Source organism: Rhinolophus hipposideros (assembly GCF_964194185.1).
Source record: "Rhinolophus hipposideros genome assembly, chromosome: 21".
Classification (NCBI taxonomy): Eukaryota; Metazoa; Chordata; class Mammalia; order Chiroptera; family Rhinolophidae; genus Rhinolophus; species Rhinolophus hipposideros.
This window is the reverse complement of record NC_138067.1, coordinates 17,182,170-17,209,789: the sequence shown is the minus strand read 5'-3', so window position 1 is coordinate 17,209,789 and position 27,620 is coordinate 17,182,170. Positions and strand designations below refer to the sequence as shown.

The window sequence follows — 27,620 nt, the reverse complement described above, 5'->3', positions numbered from 1 at the left end:
AGAGGGGAAGACCTATCTTAGGAGCCTGGCATTTTGATGGGGTTCTGCTGCCTCCTGGTGGCCAGGAGTTCCAGCCACTACCACGCCTTTTTTCCTGCCCGATTCCTTCTTTTTGCCTCCTGGCAGCAGAGAGCTAGCTGCTGGGGAGCCATTCCACTGCCACTGTTGGTCCTTCTCTAGACCAACTCCACCCGGGTCCCTAGCTTCCAGGCCCAGGGCATGCCGAGCCTGCAGGCTGAGCCCCCTCAGTAACACCTCACCACCCTTTTCCTCTGCTCTCCAAGCCCACTTCCGGCCTTTGGGCTCTCTTCTACCTGGATTTCCAGGACAGAAGCACATGCCCTTGTCACAGTGGGAGTGTGGACCCACGAGTGTCAGGAAGGGCCACAGGTAAAGGGTGCTGGAGCCCGAGGGGCAGGAGTGTGCAAGATCAGGCCACGTAGGAAAGGCATTTTTGCTTTTTTATTTTCTGTAAAACTCTGTAAATAAAATACAAAACCAAGGGAGGTGGTGGGGCAGAGGCAGGATGGCCAGGCCCGGGACACTGATGTGTGGCAAGTGTGCAGAACTGAGGCTGGGAGGCACTTGACTGCAGGCACTGACGACCAACCCCAAGGGCAACAGAAGAATATATTAGATTTTCATTGATAGGAATCTGTGGGGGAGGGGTGTCTGGAGCCAGTCCTCACCCTCCCTGTCAGTGCCTGGTGAGCCCTGAAAGTGGGGGGAAGGTGCACTGGAAGCCGGGGGGGTGGGAAGTTCAGAATGCTGTGCTGGCCATGCTGCCGGGCCCAAAGATTCGGGGCAGGGCATCCAGTGACTCCTCTAGCCGTCGATGGGCAGACTGTCCCTCTTCCCCTGTAATGGGTAAGGATGGGGTAAGGAGTGGCCTGAGTCCCACCCAGCCCTCCCACCCTTGACCCCATCTCACCCCCTACTCCCATCTGCCCAAATGTCCCTGAACTCTACTTGGCCCTATGTCCCATCCCATCTCACCACACTGCTGCAGGCTCTGCCGAGCAGCTTCCCTCACGACTTCTGTGTCTGTTTGGCACAGGTACACCAGGGGCTCAATGCCCTCAGGAGCCTACCGGGGGGAGGAAGCATAGAGGTGGGCCCAGTGGAGCAAGTGAGAAAAGCCCAAGGCCCAGGGCTGGGGGACAGAAAGGGTGGGTGGGTTGGCAGGTCTCACCTTGATGCAGCCCAGGGCCAGGCAGCCAGCTACTCTCGTCTGCACATCGTCATCCTCAAGTTGGTCCAGGAAGCACAGTAGGGCCTGGGTGAGGGTGGGAGGCAGACTTAGCCAGACACTGGGAGCTTAGTACCCCAGCCTTTGCCTGCAAGGGAGCCGTGCCCAACTCTCACCCTTTCCCGGAAGACAGGGCCCAGTGACAGGCTCCGGAGCTGGGTGCTGACAGCAGCCATGACCTTGTTGTTGCCATGGACGAGCAGGGAGCTGAGGGCCCGAAGCCCATCCCTCCGCAGCCTCCCCTCAGGTGCCAACCTCAGAGCCTTGAGCACAACAGCCTGATCATCTGAGTTCAGATTCCGCACCAGCAACACTGAACGAAGGAAGGGGGGCTTAGAACAAGGTAGCAGGGCAAGGAGCCTCCTGGGATGGGCTCTTTCGTCCACTCATGTCCCCATCCACCCCTCAAGCCCCCCCATAGGGTCAGGCCACTTTGCGATCAGAGTCACGGCCTTACCCTCCTCAGCAGTCTCATTCACATAGGCCTCCATCGAGGGGCTGTCCAAGGTTTCCACATGACTCCAGAACTGGAAGACGGTTAGCTGTTCTCCAGGGCCTGGCTGGGGCCTCCTGGGCAGCTTCTGGCCCAGGGCATCCTCCAGGAACTTGACACACACTGTGGGAGGCAGTGTCACAGACCTCAGGCTTTAAATGGACCCAGGCCCTTTAAGGTAAGAGTTCCCCCACGCCAAGCTCAGGTCCAGGTGCCCCCTGTCCAAACCCTACCCATCTGGGTCCTCTTGCACAAACCTTTGCTATTTCTTCCCCTTGCTCAGCTCAGTATGTCTGTGTGGGCTGAAATGGCTTACCCTGCAGTCCCATCACTGGGGATCTGAGAAAGGAGGGCAGGTAGGCAGCCCACTCACCGGCCTTGGCTAAGCCTGGCTGGCGCAGGGAGAGACGAGCACCGTACTGATTGCAGAAGGTGAGGAGCACCTGCTCCACAGGGCAGATGAAGGGGCTGAGTCCTTCTGTGCAGTGGTCCCAGAAGGTCAGGAAGCCGGGCCGAGAGGCTGAGAACTGCACCACTGTGAGGAGGTGCAAGAAGCTGTTAGCAACAGAGCAGACAAGTGGGCAGATAGGTAGGGCAAGGGACGAGCTTCAGGGCGACACTGAGCCACAGCCCACAGGGCCTTTACCTTCCTGGGCTGAAGCAGCAGGGGTTTCCCATCGCCTGCTAAGCTTGCATACCGCCTCAAGCACTCGGGCCTCTCGCAGCAGTCGCTCCAGGGCCCATGCCTCCTGACTGCGCAGCGGCCCAAATGTGCCCAGTTTCTGGAGAATGGGGGGGCCAAGTAGCTCAGACCTCAAGGTAGAGATTGGGGAGGTTGGAGCCCAGGGACTACACCATGCATCAGGAGAGACTGGGGGAAAGCCAGGCTGTGGGAGGTGTTCCATTCAGTAAGAGCCAGATGCCAGGGACCTGGGGCATTGGGGAGTGGAATGCAGAGGAAGCGTGGAGGGCTCCCTGGGGTAAGGGGCTGGTGGGGGGAATGCCAGTAGCCTCACCAGCAGGAGGTGGCTGCAGTGGTATAGGTGCTGGACCAAGGCAGTGTCCAGAGCTGGACACTCTGTGCTGAGGGGGCGAGCAATGGGGGAGTCAAGGTTGTCCTCAGTCCCAGGCTCCAGGCTGCTTGGGGGCCTGAGAGAAAAATGGGGTCAATCACCCCAGAGGCACGTATCACCATCTGGTCACCAGTGTATTTTTATTCAGTCCGCCCATCCCAGAAGAGAACAGACAGAACAGATGATGGATATACAACAGACAATGGGTAAGTTCACAGAGGTCTTCCAGTAGGAGGAAGGGGCCGAGATGAGCAGATGTTAGCAGGGGTCTCCAGAGTCTGTCTGCCCTGTGCCACCTCCGGCTAGGACCACTGGGACTTCTAGGGCTTCCGGGGCTGGGATGGGTGGAAGTAGGGTTGCAAGTAGGATGGTCTACAGTGTGTGGAGTGCAAGGGGTTGTGGCCCAAGGGGCGCAGGACACAGGGCCATAACCTGGGCAGTAGCAGGGGTAGGAAGGGCCAGTCATGACCCACACCTGGGAATTGGCAAAGGCTGCTCTGAGACAGAGCTGAGGGGCCAGGCTCTTTGGGACAGCCAGACTTGAGACAAAAAGGGTTGATGCTGGGGCACCCAGGGTGCATGGGGAGCCCTTGAAGGAGCTCGTTCATAGGGCAGGTCCAAGGTGAGGCCAAGGGAGAGAGGGGGAACTGGAGGCCTGTGAGCTGGTGGGGACTGGCAGGGGAAGCAGACGTTGCTGGAACTAGGAGGAGCGTGGTCAGAAGCACTGGGGATACAGATGAGCTTGGAAACATGGGCATCAAGAGAAGTACATGGGAGGGGAGAACACACGCATCCGCCAGCAAGTCCAGCCCCTCCTGTCCACTTCCAGTCTTGCTGCTTTCCTCAGTGCTCAGCCTGGTCCCACCCTACGTGTTCCCCCTTCTCATCTTACTCCTTCACCCGGCCTTCACCTCACCTCTTCCCCCTCGCCCAGTCCCATCTCACCTGTCCCCAGGACCATCATTGTCTTCGTCTTCATTCTCGTTGAGGAAGCTGAAGCTCTCCAGGGCATGCTCCACAGTGATGCTAAGACTGGAGGCCCGGCTGCGAGTAAGACCTTGTCTCTGCTGGGGTTGCGAAGGGAGTCAGAGCTGCTGCCACTGCCTGGCTGCCCTCCCTGTGCTGCCACAGCCCAGCACTCCTTACCATGAGCAGACTCTCCAGCCGGGTCACCTCCTGCTCCAGGCCCTGCAGCTCAGGAAACTGGCCACGATAATCATCTAGGGCAGCCATTAGGGCCCCCAGTGCCTCCTCCAACTTCCTATCTCCAGCCCCTCCAGCTGCCCCTAGAACTGGGGCCTGGGCAGCCATGACCAAGCTAAGGTCTGACTGCTGGGGCATAGGGGTTAGGGGTGAAGCAGTGGGGCTTGGGTTCTGAAGGATAGGCTCTGGGGGCTCTAGGGAAGGGCTTTTGAGGGGTTCCCAACTGGTACTGGCAGAGCTTGGGTAGGACGTGCTTGGGGCTATGGGGTCTGCCTGAGTGTTGGGCGTGGAAGCTGGGTGGCTACAGGACAGGGCATGAGTGCCTGGGAGGGTGGGGCCCGTGTGTGCGGAGGAGCTGGGGAGCATAGCAAGGTCTAGAGAAGTGGAAGGGCTTACACTTAAAAGGGTGGGGCTCCTGGTGGTCTGGACTGGGTCCTTAGCACTGGGGGTAGGACTAGTAGTGGCCGGAGCAGGGCTTGCAGTAGTGTGGGTGGGGCTTGTAGTAGTGTGGGTGGGGCTTGCAGTAGTGTGGGTATGGCCTGTAGTAGTGAGGGTCGAGAGCGTGGGCTTGATGGTGGGGCTTGTGACAGTACTTGTCAGATTTGTGACAGTGTGGCTGAGGCTTGTGGTAGTCTCAATTGGGCTTGTAGTGTTGGGGGTAGGACCTTCAGTAGTAAGGGTAGAAAGCATTGGCTCATGGGTGGGACTTGTGGTAGTCTCACCTGGGCCCGTGGCACTAGGGGTAGGGCCTGTAGCAGTCAGGGTAGAGGGCTTGGGCTTGTGAGTAGGGCCTGTGGCAGTGTGACTGAGGCTTGGAGCACTGCTGGTAGGGCTTATGGCACTACAGGTGGAGCTTATAGTGGTGTCAGTGGGGCCTGGTAGTTCAGGAGAGCTAGAGTCTGTGGCCTTGTGAAGTGAGTCTAGACGTACAGGTGGCGTGGGGTCTGTAGATGTGTGGGCAGGGCCTGTTGTACTGAGAGTGGGGCTTGTGGCAGAGTGGCCAGGATCCAGGGCAGGAGGAACAGGACTTGGGTGTGTAGATGGGCTAGGTCCCTGGCTTTCTAGGTCCTTAGCCTCTACTGAAGCCTCAGCCAAGGCAGCGTCCACACTGGCCTCACTGATATGGCTCAGAGTCCGGCTGCAGAGGGCATGCCCATTGGCCAGGGCTGGGCCCACGGCTCCCTCCTTATCCGTGGGCCCAGAGGTGAGGGTCTCAGGCCTACGAAAGGCAACTTGGATGGGCAGAGGCTCAGGCTGCTGCACCAGGGGCCTGGGGGCTGAGGAGTGGCGGGCAGTGCCCGAGAGCTGTGGGCTGGATGAATCGTCTGAAGATTCGGATGACAGGGACCACGCCGTCCCATTCTCCAGCTCCTCCTGCCGCCTCAGCATATTCTGGGAGAGAGGAAAGGGCATTTCAGGACCATCCCCAAGGAGCCCCTAAGGGATGGGATGGCCTGAGCCTGGGTTGTGACTCACATAGAAGGCCTGCTCCCGAAGCGAGGGTGTGTCTGGTGGGCTCTGGCTATAGGTGGAGAAGCGCTTGGTGACTGTGGAGGCCTTGTTGACAGTAGAAGCAGCTGAGGGCTGGTCGTCCTTGTCGAAGGGGCTGGGGAGGAAAGATGCTGTTAGCAGGTGCCACAGGCTCCAGGACTTGTCCCTAAGCCCCTCAGCCCCACCAACCTCCAGGTGACTTCCAGGCTGAGCTTGATGGTGCCAAGGTCGTTGATGTCCACAGCCACGACCTGGGGTAGGGCGGCGAACAGGTCCTTCGTCTCACAGGAGACACTGCCAACAACCACATGGTTGGCCAGGCCCTTCAGCTCTGTCACCTGTAGTCAAGAACGCATCGTGGGGTCGGTCACAAGGGTGTGGGTGTCATGAATTATGGGAGATCAGAGGTCTGAATTTGCATAAAGGTTATATGATGGTCACAGGGCCATGAGGAGGGTGCAGGGATTGGAAGTTTGAAGCACCCTGGGAGCATGGGGATCACACAGGTCTAGTTTGTAGAGTCACTGAGGTTGTGAAGGTCACAAACGTTTGGGAGTTCAGGGAGTCAAATAGTCCTAAGGTCATAAAGTCATATTCACAGAGCCATGGAGCCAGACGAGGGTCATAGAGGTAAGGGTCTCAGGCTCATAAGGGGTCCTTAGGGTCATGGAGTCACAGGATCCATGTGTCCTGTGGTCCTGGGCAGAGGCATCACCTTGATGGACAGGAATTCCGTGAGCAGAGGAAGAAAGACGGTGTCTTCACTGTCCCACACCTGTTTCCCACTACCCTCAATGCGGCCCCGCAGTTTCCAGCGCTGACGACCGTATTTCATGCAGATCTAGGGGAACAGGCAGGATGAGGCAGCTTTTGATGTTATGGCCCTGACATCCCAGCCCTTACCTGTATACAGCCTCATACCTCATACTGATCGCCCACACACAGCCTGGCGAAGCCAGCGAGCCCTGGGGATGGGGGGGAAGGAGATGAGCCATGTTGAGGTAGGGGTCTCAAGCACACACTTCCCTCTCCCCAACATCAGTCTGCCTCCACCACTCAGTACCTTTCATCCGGAGATGGAACTCGCCCAGCTGTGCCTCCAGCTCACTCTCCAACAGACACATGCTCTAGGAGGGTCGGGCAGGGACAGGAGGGGGTCAACAACCAGTCCTTTCTCACCAACTCTGCCATACCCTGTGCCTCTGCCTCATGGGCACCCATCCCTCACCTCTGTGTACTCTCGATGCCCCCGAGTGGCCTCAGCCAGGCTGTCCCGAGCCTCGCGGCTCCCTGGGGACCCGGTACTGTAAGCACGGACCATGTTGTAGGCACCATCCCGGAGACGCCGCTGGACACAGTATGCCTCATACAGCTCGTCAATCTGGCAGGTGAGTGAAATGACAGTGGGGGGAGACTCACCCAGGGTCTAGCATCCCCTCACCCCCCTAAGATACCCAATCTCCCACCCCGTATGTATCACATGCACATATGCATGCTGCATATGTACCTTGCTAGCATGGAACTCCAGCCGTCGCAGGAAGCGTTCAATGGACTTGACTTGCTGGGAGAGAGGTGTGTCAGGAGAAGCCTGAGGTCCAGGGCCCTTTACCCTCCCCATGAGCCAACCTCTTCCAACACCATTCTCCATACACTCACCTTGTCCAAGTCATACAGGAAGCCCTGCACGGAGAGATGAGAGGGGCACTTAGGAGTTATGGGAAGTATTCCAGCATAGCACTTGCCCATCCAGATCCATCTAGCTCTTCCCCTTCACACCACAGTCCACGGTCACTCCAGTCAAAGCAGGCATTGACCCACCTTCCCACATGCCTGGCCTCTGGTGGGTGCAGCTGATATAGATCTGGTCCCCAAGACCCCTCCAGTATCCCTCCCTGTATCTCTTCCCTGGGGTCCCTCCAGTGGCCCACTTCCTTTCCAGCAACCCCTAGAAGTGAGCTCTGTGCCTCTTCACGGTTCCCTCTACTAAGGAACTCCTATTCACCTTTTAAGACCCAGCAGAAGTGTTTCCTCCTCTGGGAAACCCTGAGCTGTTACCCAGGAAGAACCATGGCTCTTCCGTCAGTACCAGTACAATATAATTTCTTGTTGTTCATGTCTGTGGGGGTCTGACCCACCCCACTGGAAGCTCCCATGGGCAGGTATTGGGTCCCAGGCAGAGAGTGTGCACAGGATGGGGAATGTGGAGATAGAAATCTCCCAGCCTTTCCTGATATCCTCTTTTCTAGTTATACCTGGACTGAGTCACTCCAGAAAACAACCCTGATGTCACCCACCACTGTCCCTGCCCAGTCCCCCACACCACAGGGGTAAAGAGCATTAGTCCAGGGCATCCTGGCCAACCCTTCACTCACCAGGCGGGAATTCCTCTTGGATTCCCTTATCTGACCCTGGAGTTTCTCCTGCTCCTGCTGGTGTACCTCCAAATAGGCCCTGGGATGACAACAAGAATTAACCTCCCTCTGCAGCCTCCAAGCTGCCCGGGATACAGACAGAGGAGAGAGGGTGTGAGGCTGGGGAAGGTTCCCACTGGCAGAAAGGGGCTGGGAGCTGGGGAAGGATCCTGGGACAAGACATTGGGAGGGAGTTGCTTACGTCAGGCCCCGCTTGAGCGCAGCGTACACAAGGTCCAGCCGCTCAGGCTGTGGGACTTTGGGGGCTGGGTGCGCCACAGAAAACATCCTGGACACTAGGGAGAGCGTTGGGGGCTTCCGTGGAGGTCCCGGAGGGCTGAAGGCCGGGAAGTTCCTGAAGAAGAGTCTGCACTCAGAAAGGGGCAAGAAGAAGTCCCCCAAACTCTCACTGCACACCCAGCTCTAACTGGGTCAGAGTCTCTTCCCATCAGCCCCCCTCTTCTGCGTACCTGGGCCCCCGCTCGTGGCTGCAGAGGGCGCCTGCGAAGGACTGGCTCCTATTGACCCGGGCGCTGAGCAGGCGACGCTGCGGCCGCACCGACAGGGACATCATGGAATGAGTCCGCGCGGGGCTCCCTGGGGGTGGCGAGGGCGGGTGTCCAGCGCCAGTCGGACCCTTGAAGCCCCCTCCCCGCGGCCAGGCCTCTGTATCTAGTCCTGCCGGACACGGCCTGACGCTGGGAGTCCGACAAGCCCGCCGGCCCCGGCACTAATGACAGGGAGGCCGCGGGTGACTCGGCCTCGGACTCAGCGTGGCCTCAGCTCGGCCCCCACTTCCTGCAGAGGTGCAGGCTCCGCCTGCCGCAAGGGGCAGGAAGGGGGGGGTCGCGCAGGGACCCTCCCCAGGCTGGGAAGGGGCAGGAAAGGGGCGGGGCGCGCGAAGAATGTGCGGAAGCGCCTGTTTACCAGGGGCGGGGCGGGCTCCCTAGCCCTGCCCCTGACTTCCCCCCGAAGTGGACCAGGAGCTCCGCGCCCGCACCCAGCGAGGCCGCTGGAGGTCACCTGGTGGGGCGGGGTGCAGGTTTTGAGCTCAGCGGAGCTGCCCGACAGGCCTGGCCGGCGCGGGTTAGGCTCCCGCGATCCGCCCGCCGCGGGTAAGCTGCTCCCCTCCAGCCCCCACTGGGTCCCAGGAGCCCGGACGCCAGAGTCCTCTCGGCGCCCAGAGCCGGGGGATTCCCAGAGTGGGGGGCAGTGACGAGAAATGCCCCGCCCCCTCCACTTTCCTGTAGCTCCGACCTGGAAACTGAGTCGTAGACAGACTCCTTCGCCCGCGCCCTTAGCGGGAAGGGATCCTCCGCAGACCCCCACCCCGCTCCCGCGAAACACACTCCCCTGGCCCCCAGAATCCGGCCCGCACCCTCTGGAGCCAGTCCCGGAGCCTTCGCAGCCCCAGGCCGGGTCCTACCTTTCTTCTTGGCGCTCATGGTAGGTCTGGGACAGCCCCCCCACCCGCCGCGCTTGTCCCCCGGGTCCCCGCCGGCCTAGGGCCACTCGTTGCCGGCCTGGCTGGGCTCCCCGCTCACTCCTAGCGACTGTGGCTCCAGCTTCAGCTCCTCCAGGCGCCGCCCCCCGCCCAGTTCCTGCCGCCTGACTCAGCCCGCCGGGATGGGGCGGGACCCGCAGGACCAGGGGGGCACCCGGGCCTCGGCCTGCCCGGCCTCTGGGAGGGGTGACTGAGGTTGCCCCTTGGGGAGAGGACTGACGGGGATCTTCTCGGCTGGGGTCAGGAGTTGAGTGCAGCGGTCAATATGGAAGGATAAATAGCATGAGGTTACTGCGTGGTGGCTGGATTGGGTGCACGTAGCATAGGAGTCTCATGGAGTGGCTGTTGAAGGGTGCTGAGAGAGGGCTAAACTCACAGAGGGCTGAGAGTTTGGGTTCTGAGTGTGAAGGCTAGACAGTGGGGCCTGAGACAGTACAAGAAAGGGCTGGGGTGCTGAGTAGAGAAACTGTGCCAGTGAAGGGCACAGAATCAGGTGTTAAACATGAGGGGTGGAGGTTGATAAGAGAAAGGGTCCAAAGATGTGGGATTGGATCAATCCCATATTATGTGTTGTTGTCCAGGGAAGGAAGCAGAGAAGGAACTGGATGCATTACCCCCACAGATAGGGTGCTCAGTCTCGGCATCCCCCCTCCGGCCTCAGACCCCAGGAAAGAGGACTCACTGTCCAGCCAGGGCCTCCTCTCTAGCAGAAGCTGTATCCTAGGGTGGAGGCCCCTCCTTCTGGTCCCCAGCTCACACGGGCTGAATCTCCTTGGTGTCAGCCCTTTCCCACCCCCAGTCTCTTCATTGAATATCCCTTGTCCACCTCCAGCCAGGATAGAGGCCACCATATCTAGGGACCGCTAGGCATCCTATCCCTTCAGAGGGGCTTGGTGCTCCCCCTACCCCCATAAATACTCCTGCTCCTTGATGTCAATTCTGTTGCACTGGGCTTACTTTCTTCCCAAGAGACTGGGGTGGGCCCAAGGTGTGCATTTCCAACAAGCCCACCAGCCCCCTACAATTCAGATGCCAGATTTCCAAGGACCCCAGTTTGAGAAATGCTATCCTCTCCTCCCTCCATGAAAACTGGGTGCTATGCACCCTACAGTGGCAACTATGCATTCAGTAGATCGCCTGCCCAACATTGGCCGATTGCATCATTTAGCTACCCCCCATGGGAACACCCCAGCCTTATCACTTGGCTCTGGAATGCCCCTACCCTAAATCACAACCACATGGACCACAACCTTCAAGCTGTCTCCATCACCCCCACCTCACCTGCCTTCTACCTCAGACCTCCTGGGCTCTCAGATCATTTATTCAACTATCCACTGAATGACAACCCTGTGCCAAGCATGTGCCAGTCACTGGAGATACAGCCCAGAATTGCAGTCACCACCCTGCATAGAGCTCACAATCCACCTCTGCTTCCTTTCTCTCTGCCAGCTCCCTCCTACCTTCTCTTCCCTACCTTCCCTGCACAGCCTTCTCCCTAGCTCTACAGCCATGACTCCATCATTTGCCTGCTGCTAATATCCCTAGCACTCTGCACCTGTCTCATACCTGGCAGAAACCAGCCCTGGGCAATCCAGCTCTCCGCCTTCTCTGCACATGCACATAGGCTGGCGGGAGATACCAGAGGTCTTGGCTCAGCAGCTGGGCTAGAACGACAGAGCAATTCTCAACCTCAGCCAGGCTCTCATTTCCCACGGGGGAAATCCTTATCTGTGCCCTAGTCATCTCTCCCTTCTCATAGAAAGTGATGAGTGTTTCAGACTTTCTCCACGAGCCCCCATAAAAAATGAAAACAACCCTGGAAACTACCCAAATGCCCATCAGTTGATAATGGAATGCTCTATAGTAAAAAGAATGAACAACATATAACTACATGCAACAATATGGATGAATCTTAAAGACATGATGTTGAATGAAAGAAGCAAGACCACAATAGAGGACATATTTATGATTCCCTTAATAGGAAGTTCAAAAACAGGCAAAACACATCTATGGTGATAGAAGTCAGAAGAGTGGTTACCCTTGGGAATAGTGACTGGAAGGGGGATAAGGGGGCTTCCAGAGTGCTGGTAATGTTCTATTTCCTAATCTGGGTTCTATTTCACGATACTATATGGGTGTATTCCCTTGTGAAAATGTATTGAGCTGTATCAATGAGGACATGTACCCTTTCTGTATATATATTTCAATATAAAGTTGATTTTAAATAACTACAAAAAGAAATGACCCCTCTGGGGTCCCCATTTGGCCTTCACTCCATTTGGCCCTTTCAGAGTCAAGATTCTAGAAGAGATGTCTACCTCTATTTTCTCTCCACACCCACCCACTCCTTGCCATCCTGGACCACCTTTCACACCCATCACTCCCCTGACTGGTTGGGAAGAGGTCACCCACCAGTGCCTCCCTGTTGCTGAATCCAGAGTCTTAGCCTGCTTGATCTCAGTAAAGCTTTTCACTTTGTAGCTCTCTACCTCTTCCTTGAGCCCTTCCTTCCCTTGAATTTGAAGAGGCACCATGCCCCTGCTTTTCCACCTATCTCTCTGGCTGCACATCTTATTTTCCCACAGAGGATCTGTCTTTCTTTCCATCCCCAAGTGGGCCTCATTCTCCTTGCCCTTGGGCTTTGTACACCTCCCACAGTTCAATGCCATCTAAATGTTGCCAGCTTCCTTATCTCTCCCTTGCCCAAACTGTTCTTCTGAGCACCAGGCCCTGTGTATCTAACTGCCTGTTGCCTCCCCAGAAGCTGAACGACAATGCAGAGTGGGCTATTAGGGATGTGCTGAGTTTGTAGTCCCCAAACTGAATTCACCATTTTCCTCCTCAAACCTGACTCTCCGCAGTCTTTACCTCTCTACGACAGTCCCACCATCTATTTACCAAGGTTTTCAAGACAAAGTAGGAGCCATCCTGGATGTCCCAGTCTATTACCCTCCACATCCACTCAGCCACCCACTCCTGCCATCTGTGGATCCTGTCCCCTCACCTCCACCTCCCACAGCTAGAATTCAGATCCAAGCTGTCACCAACTCTTAACCTAGTACCCTACAGCAGCTTCCTAATGGACTCCCTGTCTCTACCCTACAATGATCCATTCTTTATTCAATAACAACATTGCTCTTAAAATTCTAGTCGCGTGACAATGCCAAAAACTGTGCTTTATCATGTGCTTTCTATATGTCAGACACCGTGCTTAATTAACAAACATTTAATTCTGGCAACAACCCTATGGGGTGAGTCCTATTAGCCCCATTTCACAGAGAAACCTGAGGCTAATTGGTTATGTGACCTTGGGCAAGACATTTCTTCATCCTTTTGGACTTCAGATATCCATCTGTTAAATGCAAGTAATAATAACAACAACAACAATAATAATAATAATACCAACAATTATCTCGCAGGGCTGCTGGGGGGATGAAATGATATACTTCCCTCCCTATAGGGAATGTTTGGGGAAGGGCGAATTGTATGTGGGGTAGGGAAATTGGGGTGGACACACTACCTCAGTATAAGCACACAACAAATACTAACTGCTGTTACTAAAAATTATTAATCTGCCCAAGATTACACAGCTGGTAAATGGTAGGCACAAGATTCAAACCCAAGCAGTCTGACCCCAAGACTCTAAATCTTGAACGTCCCTTTATTCTGACTTTTGCGAAACATGAGTAATACCCTGCTCCAAAGATAAAGTCCAGACTCTCTAATGTGACCCACAATACTCTGTCCCTTCCCTCATATACTTTTCAACCACTCCTTCCCTCACAGTCCCTTGCTCCCCCACATGGTCTTTCCGTCTCAGCTATCAAAACGCTCTCTCAATACCTGCAAGGCATTTGAGCAGCAGTCCCCGTTACTCCTATACCCTCTTCCGACACTTCTCTCACCCTGACCAGTTCCCTCTCCTTTTTCAAGTCTTACCCTATGACTTCTTCCTCCAGGAAGCCTGTCTGGGGTTGGTTCCCCCTTTTAGGCGTCTCATGGCTTCCTCCTTCTGATCACTGAGGCCACATAACTAGGTTGTCAGTTCTCCTTTAGTGTCTGTCTTCCAAGCAGACTGTGAATTCTGAGGACCAGGGCCTGTTTGCTTGGCTCACTGCTTGACCCTCTGGGCCTGCACCAGGGCAACAAAGAAGGGGGGAGCTGAGTATGAGCGGGGGTGCTGAGTGAACTGGGCTGCCCAGACCCAGAAACAGCAAATCCTGAGCTGTAGGAGGGGTAGATTTCAAGTCTGGTCCACCCTACCTCCCCTACCCCACATATAAGTTTCCCTGTCTTTTCCCTACTTTCTGATTATATCAGCAAGTGGGGTTCTGTTCCCTGAGGATGGGGCAAGGTAGGGGTCCCCTGAGCTTCTAGAACTGAGTGGGTTGGCTGGACTCAGAGCAGGCTGACTGTCCCATCAATTTTCTTTCTCTGACTGGGGCTTTGCTGCCACCGACCCCCCTAGTCCCACAGGGAACCAGGATGTATAACTGTTGGTCCAGACTCCTCCCAAATGACCATCCGAGTGACCATTTCAGGGGGTGGAGAGGCAGGATCTCCCCTGCTGTGGGGGAGGGAAAGAACTGAACCTCTTGAGCTAAGGGAGAGGGTCCACCTGAACTGGTGGGGGTTGGCTGATAAGAACCTCTCTGGACTCACGCCAGCCCTGAAATCTGTTCTGGACATGGGAATGAACCCAGGTTCCAAAGGGGATGAGGCAGCCGGCATGTAATACTGGCCATCTGCATGGCTCCAGATCCTATGGCCCCCAGTATCCTCAATATACCAAGACTGTACTTGTGTGAGGCAGGAAATCCCACCACTTACACTTCCCAGCTCAGTGGTCATCTCACCAGGAGTCCCCAGGTCCAGCTCTACCCCACTGCCCTGCAGCCCCAGGATGAGGTAAACAGATGCTAAAAATAACCTAGGACAAGGGGTGGTTACAAGGAAGAGTGGGGTCCCTCCTGAGCCAGCTCCTGTCTCCATGGCAACTGCCCCAAACCTGGCTGCTGACGTCATGCTGCAACTGCAGAGCAGGGAGGGAGGGGGTGCAGAGCTGCCTCGGACCCCCCAGCCCCGAACCAGGCAGAGGCAGCCAGGTAGCCTCACTTCCTGACGGTCCCCTCCCTAGTCAGCTGGTCACATTCCCAAGCCTGGTAGCCTCCCCTGGGCCAGGCCTGGCAGGGGTGTGAGTTCCAGCTGCAGCAATGGGTTGCCCTGACTCAGCTGCACCCTTCTCGCCTGCTTTTCCACCCAGGAAGGACTCAGGCTGGAGCCCTGCATGTTCTCTCTACCCCCACTCAAATCCAGGTCCCTCTCTCTGACAGCTGCTCCTACAGGACCCAGGACGCAGAGCAAGGGTTGAAGTGGGAGGTAACTAAGCCAGGCCTCCTAGTCTTGCTGGAGTACTTTGTACCTCACTCTCTAATTCTCATCTCCACCCACCAAGCCACGGAGGTGGATAGTGCAGTGGCAAGAATTCAGATCTGGGTCTAATTCGCACCTCTCCCCAAACCAGCTGTGTGACCTTGAGAATATTACTTAACCTCCCTGGGCCTGCATCTGCCAGATTGTCATAACCCTTCTAAGAAGGCTGTGCCGGGGCTGAACGCTGCAGGCCTAGCTAGGGCAAGGCTCAGGGCACTGTTGTTGTTATATTAGACTGCACACAGTAGGTACTCAGCCACACATCCTGGACACAAGTTAGGGGCCACAAAGTAGAACTGGCTGGGAAGGGTCCATCCCAGAGGCTGGATTCAGATCTCACTCGGGAGAGAAAGACAGAGGGTGCTGAGGCCGGACTTAGCTGTGGTGAGTAGCCCCTTCCTCAAATCAGTTCTGCAGGGTGCCCAGGCCTGGCTGTTTGTAGAGATACCACACCAGCCTCTCATTTTTAGGGACAGGATCTGTCCCCCACAGCTCTGGGGCGATCCTCTTGGGGTTCAGCAGAGCCAGGTTTGGGCGAAAAGCCCGACCCCGGGCCAGGCTAGGCCACCTGGGGCCGGGCCCCAAAGCGGCTTAGGCCAGCCAGTGGGGCCGAGAAGATTAGCTCATCTTGGAGGCCGACTGGCACCCCTCATCGCCCCCTCCCCATTCCCAGCTCAGCCTCCCCCGTGGTGAAGGTAGCGGGGGCTCCAGCAGAGCGCTCGTGCCAGGGCTCAGGCTGCCGCCGAGGGCCCGCCCTCAGGCCTGGTCCACTCCAGGGCCTCAGGGCACCGGCCGCCTGGGCCTTGCTGTGGGAAGGAGGCAGCGCCGGGCGCGGCAGGCCCGGAGGCGGCGGCTTTTGTGGGGCGAAGCTGCGTCCTCCGCGCACAGGGGGAGGGGAGAAAGGGCACCGCGAGGCGGGGGTCCCGGGGATGGGGTGATGTGGGACAGGGCCGCAGCCCGGGTAACAGATCCGCGACCTACGGGCCGGCGCTGGCAGGGGAGGCGCTGGAACCGACGCTCCAGTCCCCCGCCCGGCCAGCGGCCCCGGGACACTCACATGGCTGCGCTGGGCTACGCGGACCTCGAGCTCTCGGTGCGCTCGTCGCTGCCCGGCCTGGTCTGTCGCGCCGCAGCTGCCGCGGTCTCCGCCGCCCGCGCCCGCCCCTCCCTGCACCCTGCCGCCCCGCCGCCCCGCCGCCCCGCTCCTCCCCTGGCCCGCTGAGCCCCACCCCTTGCGCTCCCGCAGCTCGGGCACCCCTGTAGGCGCCCAAGGCTCGCTCCGCCCTCTTGGGTAACGGGGCGGCGGGTGGCCCGCCGAGCCCACCAGCTTGCGGGGAGGCGGGACCCTGGAGGACGCGACGGCGGCGACAACGCTAGGGATCTGCGGGAACAGGGCGGCTTTCCTGGAACGGCTCGCAAAGGCAGTCCCATTCCTTCCCACGCAGACCCCAAAAGCCAGTTAGTGGGAGAGCCCCGCTTGCCCGGCTCCTCAGATTCCGTGGTCTCTAGAGACCTTTTAGACCTCCCTACCTGTGACTGCCTGAAACAGGTCCTGGAGCAGCCACTGCTGGCTTGGGTTGGTTGGAGGAAGGGATCGGGGCCATTTTCTGGGAGGGAGGCCTGAATCCTAGCCATCGGAACTCTTCTGGGTCCAGACACTCAGCCCAGCCTTCTCCGCCAGCCTCAGATTCTCTGCTGTGGGGGCAGGCTGCCCTTCCTGCCACCATCCCGGCTCTTAGCCAGGCCATGCAGTTACCACTCATTGGGTACAACTCCTGGGGAGTCTCAGGTCTTGTTTTTCAAAGCATGGGTGAGTGACCTGGGCTTGGGGCACATATTGGCTAAGAGAGTCAGAACCCAGTGCTTTCCAATGAGGGGTCTGGAACACTGATTCTCCCTTAAAGTGGGTTGCCGTGTGGCTGAGAGCTGGTGTCAAAGGAATAGCTGCACTACCCCAGCCCTCCCATTAATGCTCTAGGCCCTTACCCTTCAGGCTTCACTTCTGTTGTCCTTCACCTTTAGAGGTAGCACAGACATACCCAGGAGTGGTTGGAGGGACTTTCCTGAATATACTCTTGAGGGTTGGTTATGACAACCAAGAGGTTGGTGGAGGGAGCGCAGAGGCCCTCAGGGCACTGACATTCTCTCCCTCACCAGTTCTTACCAGCATACACCTCAGTCTCCCAGCTCTCTTACCTCTCCAGCCCCTTCTCTTTGCCTCCCTTGGCAGCACTCGTTTCTCTGTAGTCCTTCAGCCTGGGGATTGCTCACAGGGGCTGGGTTCTTCTCTTTATTCGCCCCATCCTAAGATATCATCCAGTCCCAAGGCTTCCATCCATCCACTGCTGACCCCAAGCCTTCCTGTGTGCCCAGAGCCCTGTCCTGTTCCAGAGCCCCTGACCTTCTCCAGAGGGACTCTTCTTCCTTTGTCTTTATCTCTGCAAAGCACCATGGTTCACCTAGGCTCCCACCTAAGTCAGAGGCTGGGCCTCTCCAGAGCTCTCAAAACTAGTACCCGTTGGTCCCTGCCCATCACTAATGTCACCTTCTCAGCAAGGCATCCTCTGACCACCTTTTCTGAACATAGCCACTCCTTATTACTCTCTGTTCCCATGTCCTGTGGACTCATGCCTTTGTGTCACTCATCACCACCAGGCAGCATGCATGCCCATGTGTGTTCACGTGCCTAAATCTACCTCACTGTGGGTCTCTAAGCTCTGTGGGGGCAAGGGCCATGGACGGCCTCATCACCACTGTCCCTGGCTCATAGTGGGGAGTTCAAGAAATATTTGTTGAATAAGTGAGTTGAATAAATAAATGCATGAATCCTTAATGTCCCCTCTCCGACCCCCCCACCTTCCCTCAGTTTCCTAATCCTGTTGATTCTACTTCCTTAATATGTTTCAAATTCATTCCCTTCCCACCCCTCACCTTCCACTACGAGTACGCTATTGTTTATTAATTAATTTCCCAAGCACCTACTAAGCACTCAGGGCTGGGCAGCATGCTGGCCCCGGGGTGGCAGTGGCCTAGAGCTGTCCCAGTGCCATTGCTCAGGGCTCTGATGAGTCAGAGTTAATTGTGGTGGTGCACCAAGGCACTGTCCCAGGGACTCATTTTCAGTCTGGAATTCTGGAATTCCACTTCCAGAAAATTCCCAGTTTTCATGGATGATTCTTTCACTCTTCATAATCAATTAGTCACTTTGTCCTGTGTCTGGCCATGTATTTGTATTGTCACAACTGGTACTGGGGCTTGGGCCATCATCTTTTCTGGGCTCTCTGCCTCCTCCTTTGTCCCCTACAGTTGTTCTCCATCTGACAGCTGAAGTGATCTTTTAAATTATAAATCAGTTCATATTGGCTGTCCAGTGTCCTCAGGATAAGTCCAGACTCTGTAGAGGGGCCTGCAAGAGCCAGGAGATTTGGCCTGTGATGACCTCTCCTCATTTCCGACCCATCCTGTCAGCCATTGCTGCTCTGGTTCCACTACCCCAATCTACCTGTGGCTCCTTAAACATGGTCCCCACTCTCTAGCCTCTGCCTCTTCTCCCAGCCTCCCTTCTGCCTGGGATCGTCCTCCCCCTTATCCATATGGAAAACAGCTCAAATGTCACCTCCTCCAAGAAACCTGTGTCTTTTGGCTCCCCACTCTCTTTCTGAGCACCCATTACTGTCTTATTGTCCTTGTCTGTGACCAGGCCTGGCTCCCCATCCTGTGACCAGCAGGGCCAGGCATGGATGGGGCTGCTGTGAGCAGATGGGACACCTGAGGCTTCACTTGGCTTACTCCCCTTGCTCAGGGGTCTTGAGGAAGGGACAGCATCTGAGAGCCTTAGGGTGCTGCAGGCCTCTCTCCAACAACCAGTGAGCCAGGCAAGGAAGGACACCGCTGAAACCCATTTCACAGAAGAGCCACTTGAAGCTCAGGAAAGGCAGGGCCTTTCCATGGTCTTGTGGGTGGAATCTGAGCTCCCACTCAGCTCACTGAGCCCGAATCAGCTGGGCTCTGAGACAGGCATCATTCTGTGAGCATGTGCTCTGCTTGGTGCTGGCCTGGGAGCTGGGGCAGAGTTCTAATCATTGCCATTTCTGAACTCGAGTAGTTCACATTCCTGAAAGGATGGGCTCTGGCCTGAGAAAAATTTCTCTATTAGATGGCAGAGGGTGGTGAGAACCATAGTGAACCATGGGTCCTCACATATGGCACAGCTAGTTCTATTTTTGGAAGTAATGCAGTTCAAGTCCCAAGCCCCAGAAAAACGGAGGTTTCCCTCACCGCCAGCCCACAGGCCCTGTGGCTACGACTCTCTGGTATGCAGCTTCACCCCCACACCCCAGCCTCCTGTGAGGGAATAGAATACAGCCTGCCCCTTCCTGTGCCAATGGCCACATGCCTCAGACAGAATGTACAGTATTCATTCATTCACCAGATATTCAGCAAGCATTCATGGAACCTGCTGTATGCTCAGCCCTGGGGGTAACAGAAGTGGGGGGACAGAGGTGAAGCCACCCAGACCCTACCCATGGGGGCTCACTGTTAATCAGGGCAGGGACATCCCTGAGTCTCTGCACCTCCTGTGTCACCTGAGTGTGTGTGATTATGACAGTGTCTGTGTGTGCACGTGTGTGTGTGTGCTGGATAGGAAGGGCTTTGCAGGGAAAGGGCCCTTAGCATGGCAATTGTTGGGGCTCCCTAGGCAGGCAGAGTAGTTTTTTCAGGATGTCAAGTGCAAACTCCTCTTTCACCCTGAAGTTTCACTTCAAGAAATTTATCCCAAAGAAAGAGTTGTACAGGCAAGAAAAGATGTGTGCCTCTGGATAACTGGCTTGTTTAATCAGGGATACAGGGATGACACATTCCTTGTAACCATCAGTGGGCGATCGAGGGCTGAAGGAGGTCTGTGCATGCCTGAGAGGCTCTGTGGCCTCTAAAATGGATGCCAGGCATGAACCTTGCACCTGCCAGGTGCTGAATGCTGGCAACAAAGAGGCAGGCAAGACGGGCAGGGTCTCTGCTCTTCAGGAGTTTATACTCCAGCCCAAGGAGACAGATACTAATCAAGTTGCTGGTAAGATGACTTCAGAGAGAGGAGGAGACGTGGAGAGAACACATCAGGGTGATGTGATGTGGAATGATGGGACTGAGGGCTACTTTAGTCAGGGTGGTCAGGGAAGGCATCTTTGAGACAGTGACATTGGAGCTGAGACCTGAATGACAAGAAGGAAAGAGTCATCGAATGATCCAGAGAAAGACAGGACAGCAGGGGTAAAGGGAAGAGCAGGGGCTATGGCTCGGAGGTGAACTTGCTGTATTTCAGCCACGTGAGCTGGAGTAGAGAAAGGAGGTCTGAGAGGCCGCAGGGTCAGGTCAGCTAGGGTAGGGAGTGAGGGTTTTAGATCTCTGAGGAGGGAAAGGTGCTTATCACAGTAGACACGGAGGAGTGGGGAAAGCACCAGAGCAGCCGCCTGCTCTCCTGTAGCGGGAGTCTCCTCAGGTCAAATCTGTATCCATTGGTCCTGAGAGCTGTCAGGACCTTGTGCCAGTAGTGGCCACCATCTCTGGGCCTTGTAATTTCACCTGGTTTTATTTTCTTCTTTGTATTTACTTACACAATAGTTTGCAATGAACATGTCATCATTTTCAAAGACAACACGGCCATTACTTATTGAGGCTTTTCCAGGGCGGCCCTGCACCTGGTAGGTGTAAGTTTCTATTCCAGGGTCGCCAGGCCCCACAGGTGACTTCCCTGGGGACTCTGCCCCAGGCTGGGCAGTGTCTGTCATTGGCCCCGCTGATCCAGCTTTGGCCTCCAGGGGGACCTGTGAGCAGGGCGTGCTGGAGTGGGGTGACTGTGTCCTGAGGGCTGGGCTAGGCATCCTTCCTTCCTTCCTGACTCCCTTCTCCTAAGGGACAAGTGGGAGGGACGTCCGTGCCTCTCCCAGATCATGGGATGAGATGCTCCCCTGGGACCCTTTAGGGAGGGGGCTGACAAAAGCTGCCGTGTGTGGTGTGTTGTTTATTTCTGAGTTCCTATCGCTAAGAGAACTGTTCTGACAGAAATTTGGAAGGTGTTGTGCTGGGGAGGGTCCTAGTCACGGGCATTTGGCAATACCCTCCACCCATGCGACAATGACCCTGGGGAAGAAGATCCCCAAACTGAGCCCAGCGCGGCCCCATCCAAGTCCAAGATGCGCAGCGTTGGTCTTTGGCGCCACCGTGTGGGAAGCGTTCACACTGCCCTCAAAGGCTTCCCAAAACAGCCCAAACTCCAGGGACTGACCCCTGGCCCCAAGCCGTGTTCCCCTTAATGGCTGGCCACAGAAGTGTGCAGTGCACCACCTGTTCAGCCCTATGCAGCGGCCCTGCTCACACTCAGACCTGCTGGCAGATCATGGTCCCTGGGAACCACACCACCACCATTAAAACCTGCACAGTCCGAAGCCTCTTCATAAGTGCTCCCTGACGCTCCACTTCTCAGTCCTTCCCTCCTTTTAACTTGTTCCAGGAATTTTGGAAGGGGAGTAATCCTCCTCCTCTTCTGAAACTCTCTCCGGCTTCTCTGATCGCTCCTCTTGGATTCTAGCTGCTTCTCCGGCTCTCTCTCTTCATCCCCCTTGGTAGGCGCCTTCCCTCACCCTCAATACTTTTCTCCAGTCCATCCTGACAACTTCCAGGTCCTTGTTTGTGTCCCCAAAGTGATGCCTGAGTCTCAAGCCCCCGTCTCTCACTCCATTCCCCCCTGCTTAAGATAACCCAAACTCGTCTCTCCTCTCCTAAGAACTGCTCTGCCCCCCCTCCCGCCTAAGGCCTCGTGTTAGCCCGGGTGGCCTTTCCCCTGAAACCTCAGTAGCCCCCAGGTCTTCCCGTCTTCCCCAGCCCCACCACCTCGCCCTTGGCCAGGGGACCATCCGCACCTTCTGTCTGGCCTCAGTCTCCTCAGTTTCACTCGGCCTGGTCCATTCTCCACAGGCAGCTGGGTGGCCTCTGTGTATCACACTCTGTCCCTTCTCATCCCCCCCCCCCCCCCCCGGCCCTTCATCTCTGGCCGGTTCTTCCCCAAGAGGTCCTAGCTCCAGCCAAACTGCACTTCTTCCCTGAATACACCCTGCTTTCCCAAGCCTCCACGTCTTTGCACAGGCTGTTCTGTGCAAACTTTTTCCTCTTTCCTTTACTTGGCTAACGTCTGCCCACTGTTTAGGTCTCAGTTCAGACACTACTTCCTCTGGGATACCCTCCCTAGACCCCGAGCTAGGTAAGGAACCTCTTTACTCTCACAATGCCCTATGCTTCTCCTCTCACAACCCTTGTCTGCATCCCCTTCGGAAAGTGCTACCTGCTCCTGTCCAGGGCTCCACACGCCAAGGCCAGACCCAGGCTGAGTCACTTGTGCCTGATTCCCAGCCTCAGAGGTCCTGGATCTCAAAAGTTATTGAGTGCAGAGAAAGCAAGGTCATGCCTGCGGGTCACCATAGTGAACCAGTGTCCAAACTGGGATGGGACCCAATACTCTTACCTTCCCTGCAAGGGTTCACCTGCTCCCCCAGATGCCATTGTGAGCTGAGTCAGGATCCTGGAGAGCCTGAAGGAGCTTGACTGGCAGAGACTTGGCAGGCTCTTGGCATGGGAGGAAGGCAGCCATCAGTCCAGGCTCTTGAGAGCCCAGGGTACTGGTAGAAGCTGTCTCAGCAAGGGGACTGGTGTGCAGGGGCCCAGGCCAGCATTCTGATGAAAGGCTTTAATGAGATTCCCTTCTCCCACAAAGCTGTGCAGTGGGAGTGTGGCCTAGATGTCATGCAGGGAGGGCCCGAATTCCTGAAAGGTGATGGTGGCAGCTGTTAGGGTCTCTGGGTTAATTATCTCCAACGTCACACAGAAGAGAATGTGCTGAGGTGGGACCTCCCCCACCGAACCTCAGCTTCTTAGGGCATGGATTTCCCTGGGACTCATCCTGCTCCCCACTGGACTGAAGTCTGAAGATCAGCTCGGTATTCAGGCCTCAGCTCCCTCACTCTACTCCAGCCCCAAGGGACTCCTGGCTCTCCCTTGAGACTGCTATGTGGGATCCCATCTCTGGGCCTTTGCTCTAGCTTGTGCCCTCAGCCTACTCCATGGCTGGGCCCAGCTCATTTGCTCAGGGAGCGCAGTAAACACTGGTGAATTGAATTGCTCTGTAAATAAACAGAAAATGCCAAGCAGGCTGCCTGACATTTAGGTGTGCCTCCCCAAATTTGCTAAGCAAACAAATAACCCAAAATGGGAGACGAGAAAGGACCCATCCAGTCTTCTTGTGCCTCTGTTCCCCAAACTGCTCGCCTTTCACTTCTTCCAAATAGCCTTGCTCTCTCTGTGCCAGATCTCTGCCTAAGATTTAGCCTGTCTTTCTTTGTGTCTGGACAATCCTACCTTAGGTGTCGAGAAGCCCTCCCGGATCCCCACAGCGGCCTCACCCTCTTCCCCCAAACACCCCCACCTTCTTCTTTATCACTTAGCAAAGTGTGATGACATGCGCAATGGCTGTGAGCTCTGTAGGGCCAGGGACTGTGTTACCTCACTCACTACTCCATGCCCAGAGTCCCCACAGGAACTCGAGGGATGCTCAAATATCAGGATTATGAATGGCTGCAGACCTGGGAACACTGGGATATTTTCTGCCTTTCTGAAGGAACCTGGATAATTTTCGGAGTCGGTGCCATCTCAGTTGGTTACCCCACATTGCCCAAAGGCACAGGTTTTCACTTGAGCTCTGTCTGGTTCCTTGCTATTTCTCTAGTCTTTCTCACTGTTGTTTTTCTCCTCGAGTTCCCCCAAGAGCAAAGAGGCTTGACAGTTTCACACTAAAGCTGAGAACTTTCCCCAAGATTGCTTCTTGCTTATTTCCTGGAATCTGCTTTCCATCTCTCTTGGCTTATAAAGCCAGTGACTCATGTACTGAGCCAGGAGTCTCCTTTCCACAGTGATTGCTTGCAGGAAACGTGAGAGGAGCAGGTGACATCATCTTTCATCCCCACTCCCTCCCGGTCCTGGCTTTTCTTATCTAAAACCAGATTTGTTTTAGTATCATGAGATACCCTGGCATTGCTGGTTTTCCCCTTGACACAGGCAGCCCTAATTCAACCTAGACCCTTGTACACCCACGTGCTCACCCCAGCGTGTTTACAGAGTTTCCAGGATCTCCAATCCCTAGACTGCACAAGGACATAAAATCACCTTTGTTTCCTTGCTGAGCTTCCACAAAATGACAGCCTCTGGCTCTCCCTGGAAATCTAGAAAATATAGGAGTATACCTAATGCACTTTTAAGATGCCAAGCCTTCTCATCCTTCCTAGCCCCCAGAAATTATACTTTTTAATCTGTAATAACTTTTTAAATTTTCAAATGCAAATTATAGAGTCTGCAGCCTGAACATAAGCAGACTTCATATCAGCTGTCCCTGGCAGGAAGTTTTCACATTGAACAGGAGGATAATTGTGCAGACCTCACCCGAACTAGTCAGATGAGCTGAGTGTGTGTGTCTATGTGAACTTTGAGAGAACCTGTGGCAACTGGGTTGGGGGTTTTAGGGACTGTTGATGCATCTGGATGAATGGGGGTAACATCTGAATCATGGTGTGTGACATCTCAGTGGGTGTTTGAAAGGCTAGCTGTGTATTTGCGTTAAGTTTCTCAGGATTGTCACAGGCACTGGTTGAATTAAAAATGCTCTGCAAATGGGTCAGTGAAACAAAGCAGAAGGATGGCTTGTGGATAGTGAATTAACTAGCCTTTTAAATGAAGTTTGAAAAACAATGCTGGAGGAGTCCAATAACTCATTATCATTATTGTCATCATCATCAATAACATATGGTGACAATAGCCATCAATTTTGAGGACTTAATATGCACCACAGATGTACACACACACACACACACACACACACACACACACACACACGGCTATCGTGGTAAATACAAGTCAAAGCAGTTTTATCTCCTGTAGGTCCTCTACTCTGCTCTAGTTTTTAAACTTGTTTTTGGAACTTTTTACCCAGGACATTTGTGGGACTCAGTGCAAAATAAAAATGCAGAACTCTTTGTTCAAAATTATTATAAATTTAAAGATGAGAAAGCAGATCACTAAACAACTTATGGGACACTTTTGAACAGGGAGCTCTATGTAACTACACAGCTCTCGGTCCTGTGAAGCAGACCCTGCTTTCATTTCTGAATAACTAGGTTCATTGCTCCAACTTTTGTCAATTGGGAAGATTCCCCCATAGCTGAGGTTGTAGCAAACAGCAGTTCCTTTGTCTTCTTCACACCAAGACAAAGCATCCTTAAACCAAGCCTGGGCTTTCTCCCCTTCCATTAGCTTGCGGGACACCTCACATAATACATAGGTGTGAGCTGAATGACAGGCATCAGTGCAACAGCAGTAGGTGACACTGCTGTTTGAACCACCTGTTTATACAGGTTTCTTATACTATTTGTACCTGTCTACAAGCGTGATCTGGGATATACAACATCTCAATAACGATGAATTTGCAGTTTGGCCTGGCCAACCTAATGATTTTGTGGATCTGCTAGTACCCACTTTGTGATGGGCAGCTCTAGCCACATGGCCACGATAACCCATGATCATGAACTCAATCAATACCAAGGTCAGGAATTACTCTTCTAATGCTGTAGAATTTTTTAATACAGATGGCCGGGCCTTTACCAGACCCAGTGGGCTTCCCTATGATTATCCTGTTTGGTCTTGCCCAAGGCTCCCCACAGCATCTTTCTCTGTGATGGGATCTGCCTAATCATTTGGCTCAAGTGGCAGGACTGCTCATACTGCAGCCTTGAACTGCAGCAGAGTTTATTCTTGTTCTAGAAATCAAAATCAGCAATGTTCCATATACCTGATAAATGGATCAGGACAGTATACCAAAATACTATATTCTTCCTTCAAAACCTAAACAAGAACAGAGGCACCAAAATAGGGGAAAAACAGAAAGCAAATAGTAAAATCACAGAAGGGAACCAACCATCAATAATTTGTGTAATAATCAGATGTACTAAGCTGCCAGGTAAAGGGCAGAGATTCTCAAATGAATAAAAATGTAAGACCCAATTTATGCTATCTCTAATTACACTCACTTTAAATATAAAGACATAAATGAAATGAAAAGTAAATGGATGGATAAAGATACACCAAGCTAAGAGGGAGCATCAGAAAGCTACAGTAGCTTCATTAATATCAGAGAAGGTAGATTTTAAGCACGGGTGTTACCCAACCTAAAGAGGGAAATCCACATGGATAAAGGATCCATTTGTGGAGAACTCATAATAGTCTAGTAATGGAGCTTCAAAATAGTTGAAGAAAAGGACTGACAAAAAAGGGAAGCACTAGACTAATCTATGATAATCACTGAAGATTTTTACATTCCACTCCCGTGAGTGCGTAGCTCATGAGGGAATACATTGATCAGAAGAACACTGTCAAGTACCCTGATGTAACTGATATTTGTAGGACACTAAACTCAACAGCTGTAGCACTCGCCTTCTTTTCCAGCAAACGTGGCACCTTCACCACGATAGACCATACGTTCATCCATCAACCAATATTAATGAGATTTAAAGAAGGAACAGAGTATATTCTCTGACCACAATGGAATAACAATGAGATTTACAGAAAAATCTCATGTATTTGGAAGTTATATAACACACATCTAAAGAATCCATAGGTCAAAGGAGACATTTCAAGGGAAATTAGAAACTATTCTGAATGAAATGACAATAAAAACTAAACATCAAAACTTGTGGGATATACTGAAGCAGTGGTTAGAGGGAAGCAGTGGTTAGAGCTACAATATAAGCTTATACAATAAAACACTTATATTGTAGAAAAGAAAAATTTTAAGTGGGGATTAGTCCACCAACATTCTCATGGCCTTGTGGTTACAGAGCAGTGTGAGCATTGCAGGGCAAGGGGCTCCTTCCCTTGGTTCCCCTGCCTACAGGCTCTCCACCTCCCCCCATATGGTAGCCCAGAATATTATTCAGAAACACAAATATGATTGTGTCACTCCCCTGCTCTAAACCCTCCCATTGCTCCCCACTGCTTCAAAGTGAAGTTCAAAATGGACCTTGGCAAGCTGACCTTTTATGGCCTTGCTCCTGTTCACCTTTACCTCTCATGCCATGCCCCATTTGCCACTGTGCTACATCCAGCTTCCGGAACTGTCCCTTGAAATCATGAATCTCTCTTTCTCTTTTATGCCCTAAAACTAGGGTTGCCAGATAAAATGCAGGACTCTCAATTAAACTTGAATTTCAGATAAATAATGAATACCTTTTTAGTATGTCTCCAATATTGCACGGGACAGATGTATATATTTAAAAAGTATTCACTGTTTATCTGAAGTTCAAATTTAACTGGGTGTTAAATTTTCATTTTCTCTTTGTCAAATCTGGCACCTTACGTGGAACTAGCACATGGTGTTCCATCCGTCAATTCCCTGCTTCTTTGCATGGCTAACTCCTTTTCCTGAGTCAGGTCTCAGCTTAGAAATAACCTCCCCCAGGAAGACACTTCTCCCTCCCCCTTTCTCACGCTGAGACTACAGTCCTATTTCTGTGCCTGAGTTGTGCCCACCAGGCAGGGTGGGTGTATCTCATTCACTGCTAACTCCTCAGCCTCTGGTATAGTGTCTAGTACTTGGTGGCTCTCAGTAAATACTTGTTGAAGGAATAAGTGCTGACCTGGGTCCTAGATCCAGAGTTAAAGAGCTGGCCCA

The 27,620-nt window shown here is 54.1% G+C and overlaps 1 protein-coding gene across 7 annotated transcripts in view; it reads right to left on the bottom strand.

Annotated features, from left to right (window-relative positions):
- Window positions 1-436: 436 nt before the first annotated feature.
- RIPOR1 (RHO family interacting cell polarization regulator 1) overlaps window positions 437-27,620 on the bottom strand; it is a 39,460-nt gene continuing 12,276 nt past the window's right edge. For 2 of the 7 annotated variants that reach the window (XM_081032526.1, XM_081032527.1), the window contains exons 2-22: window positions 8,391-8,517; window positions 8,123-8,287; window positions 7,882-7,960; window positions 7,166-7,189; window positions 7,017-7,070; window positions 6,738-6,890; window positions 6,573-6,636; window positions 6,431-6,474; window positions 6,225-6,350; window positions 5,699-5,847; window positions 5,495-5,624; window positions 3,962-5,410; window positions 3,761-3,882; window positions 2,759-2,891; window positions 2,389-2,524; window positions 2,116-2,277; window positions 1,707-1,865; window positions 1,366-1,562; window positions 1,193-1,276; window positions 997-1,087; window positions 437-858 (exon numbers count right to left, since the gene is read on the bottom strand). In XM_081032526.1, the coding sequence (XP_080888652.1) occupies window positions 761-858; window positions 997-1,087; window positions 1,193-1,276; window positions 1,366-1,562; window positions 1,707-1,865; window positions 2,116-2,277; window positions 2,389-2,524; window positions 2,759-2,891; window positions 3,761-3,882; window positions 3,962-5,410; window positions 5,495-5,624; window positions 5,699-5,847; window positions 6,225-6,350; window positions 6,431-6,474; window positions 6,573-6,636; window positions 6,738-6,890; window positions 7,017-7,070; window positions 7,166-7,189; window positions 7,882-7,960; window positions 8,123-8,287; window positions 8,391-8,494 (3,723 nt within the window). In that variant the 5' untranslated portion in view covers window positions 8,495-8,517 and the 3' untranslated portion in view covers window positions 437-760. Of the gene's footprint in view, window positions 859-996; window positions 1,088-1,192; window positions 1,277-1,365; window positions 1,563-1,706; window positions 1,866-2,115; window positions 2,278-2,388; window positions 2,525-2,758; window positions 2,892-3,760; window positions 3,883-3,961; window positions 5,411-5,494; window positions 5,625-5,698; window positions 5,848-6,224; window positions 6,351-6,430; window positions 6,475-6,572; window positions 6,637-6,737; window positions 6,891-7,016; window positions 7,071-7,165; window positions 7,190-7,881; window positions 7,961-8,122; window positions 8,288-8,390; window positions 8,518-13,363; window positions 13,557-15,914; window positions 16,039-27,620 lie in introns of those variants that run through there. The other 5 variants (XM_081032525.1, XM_081032524.1, XM_081032528.1 and 2 more) reach the window with 5 other exon arrangements.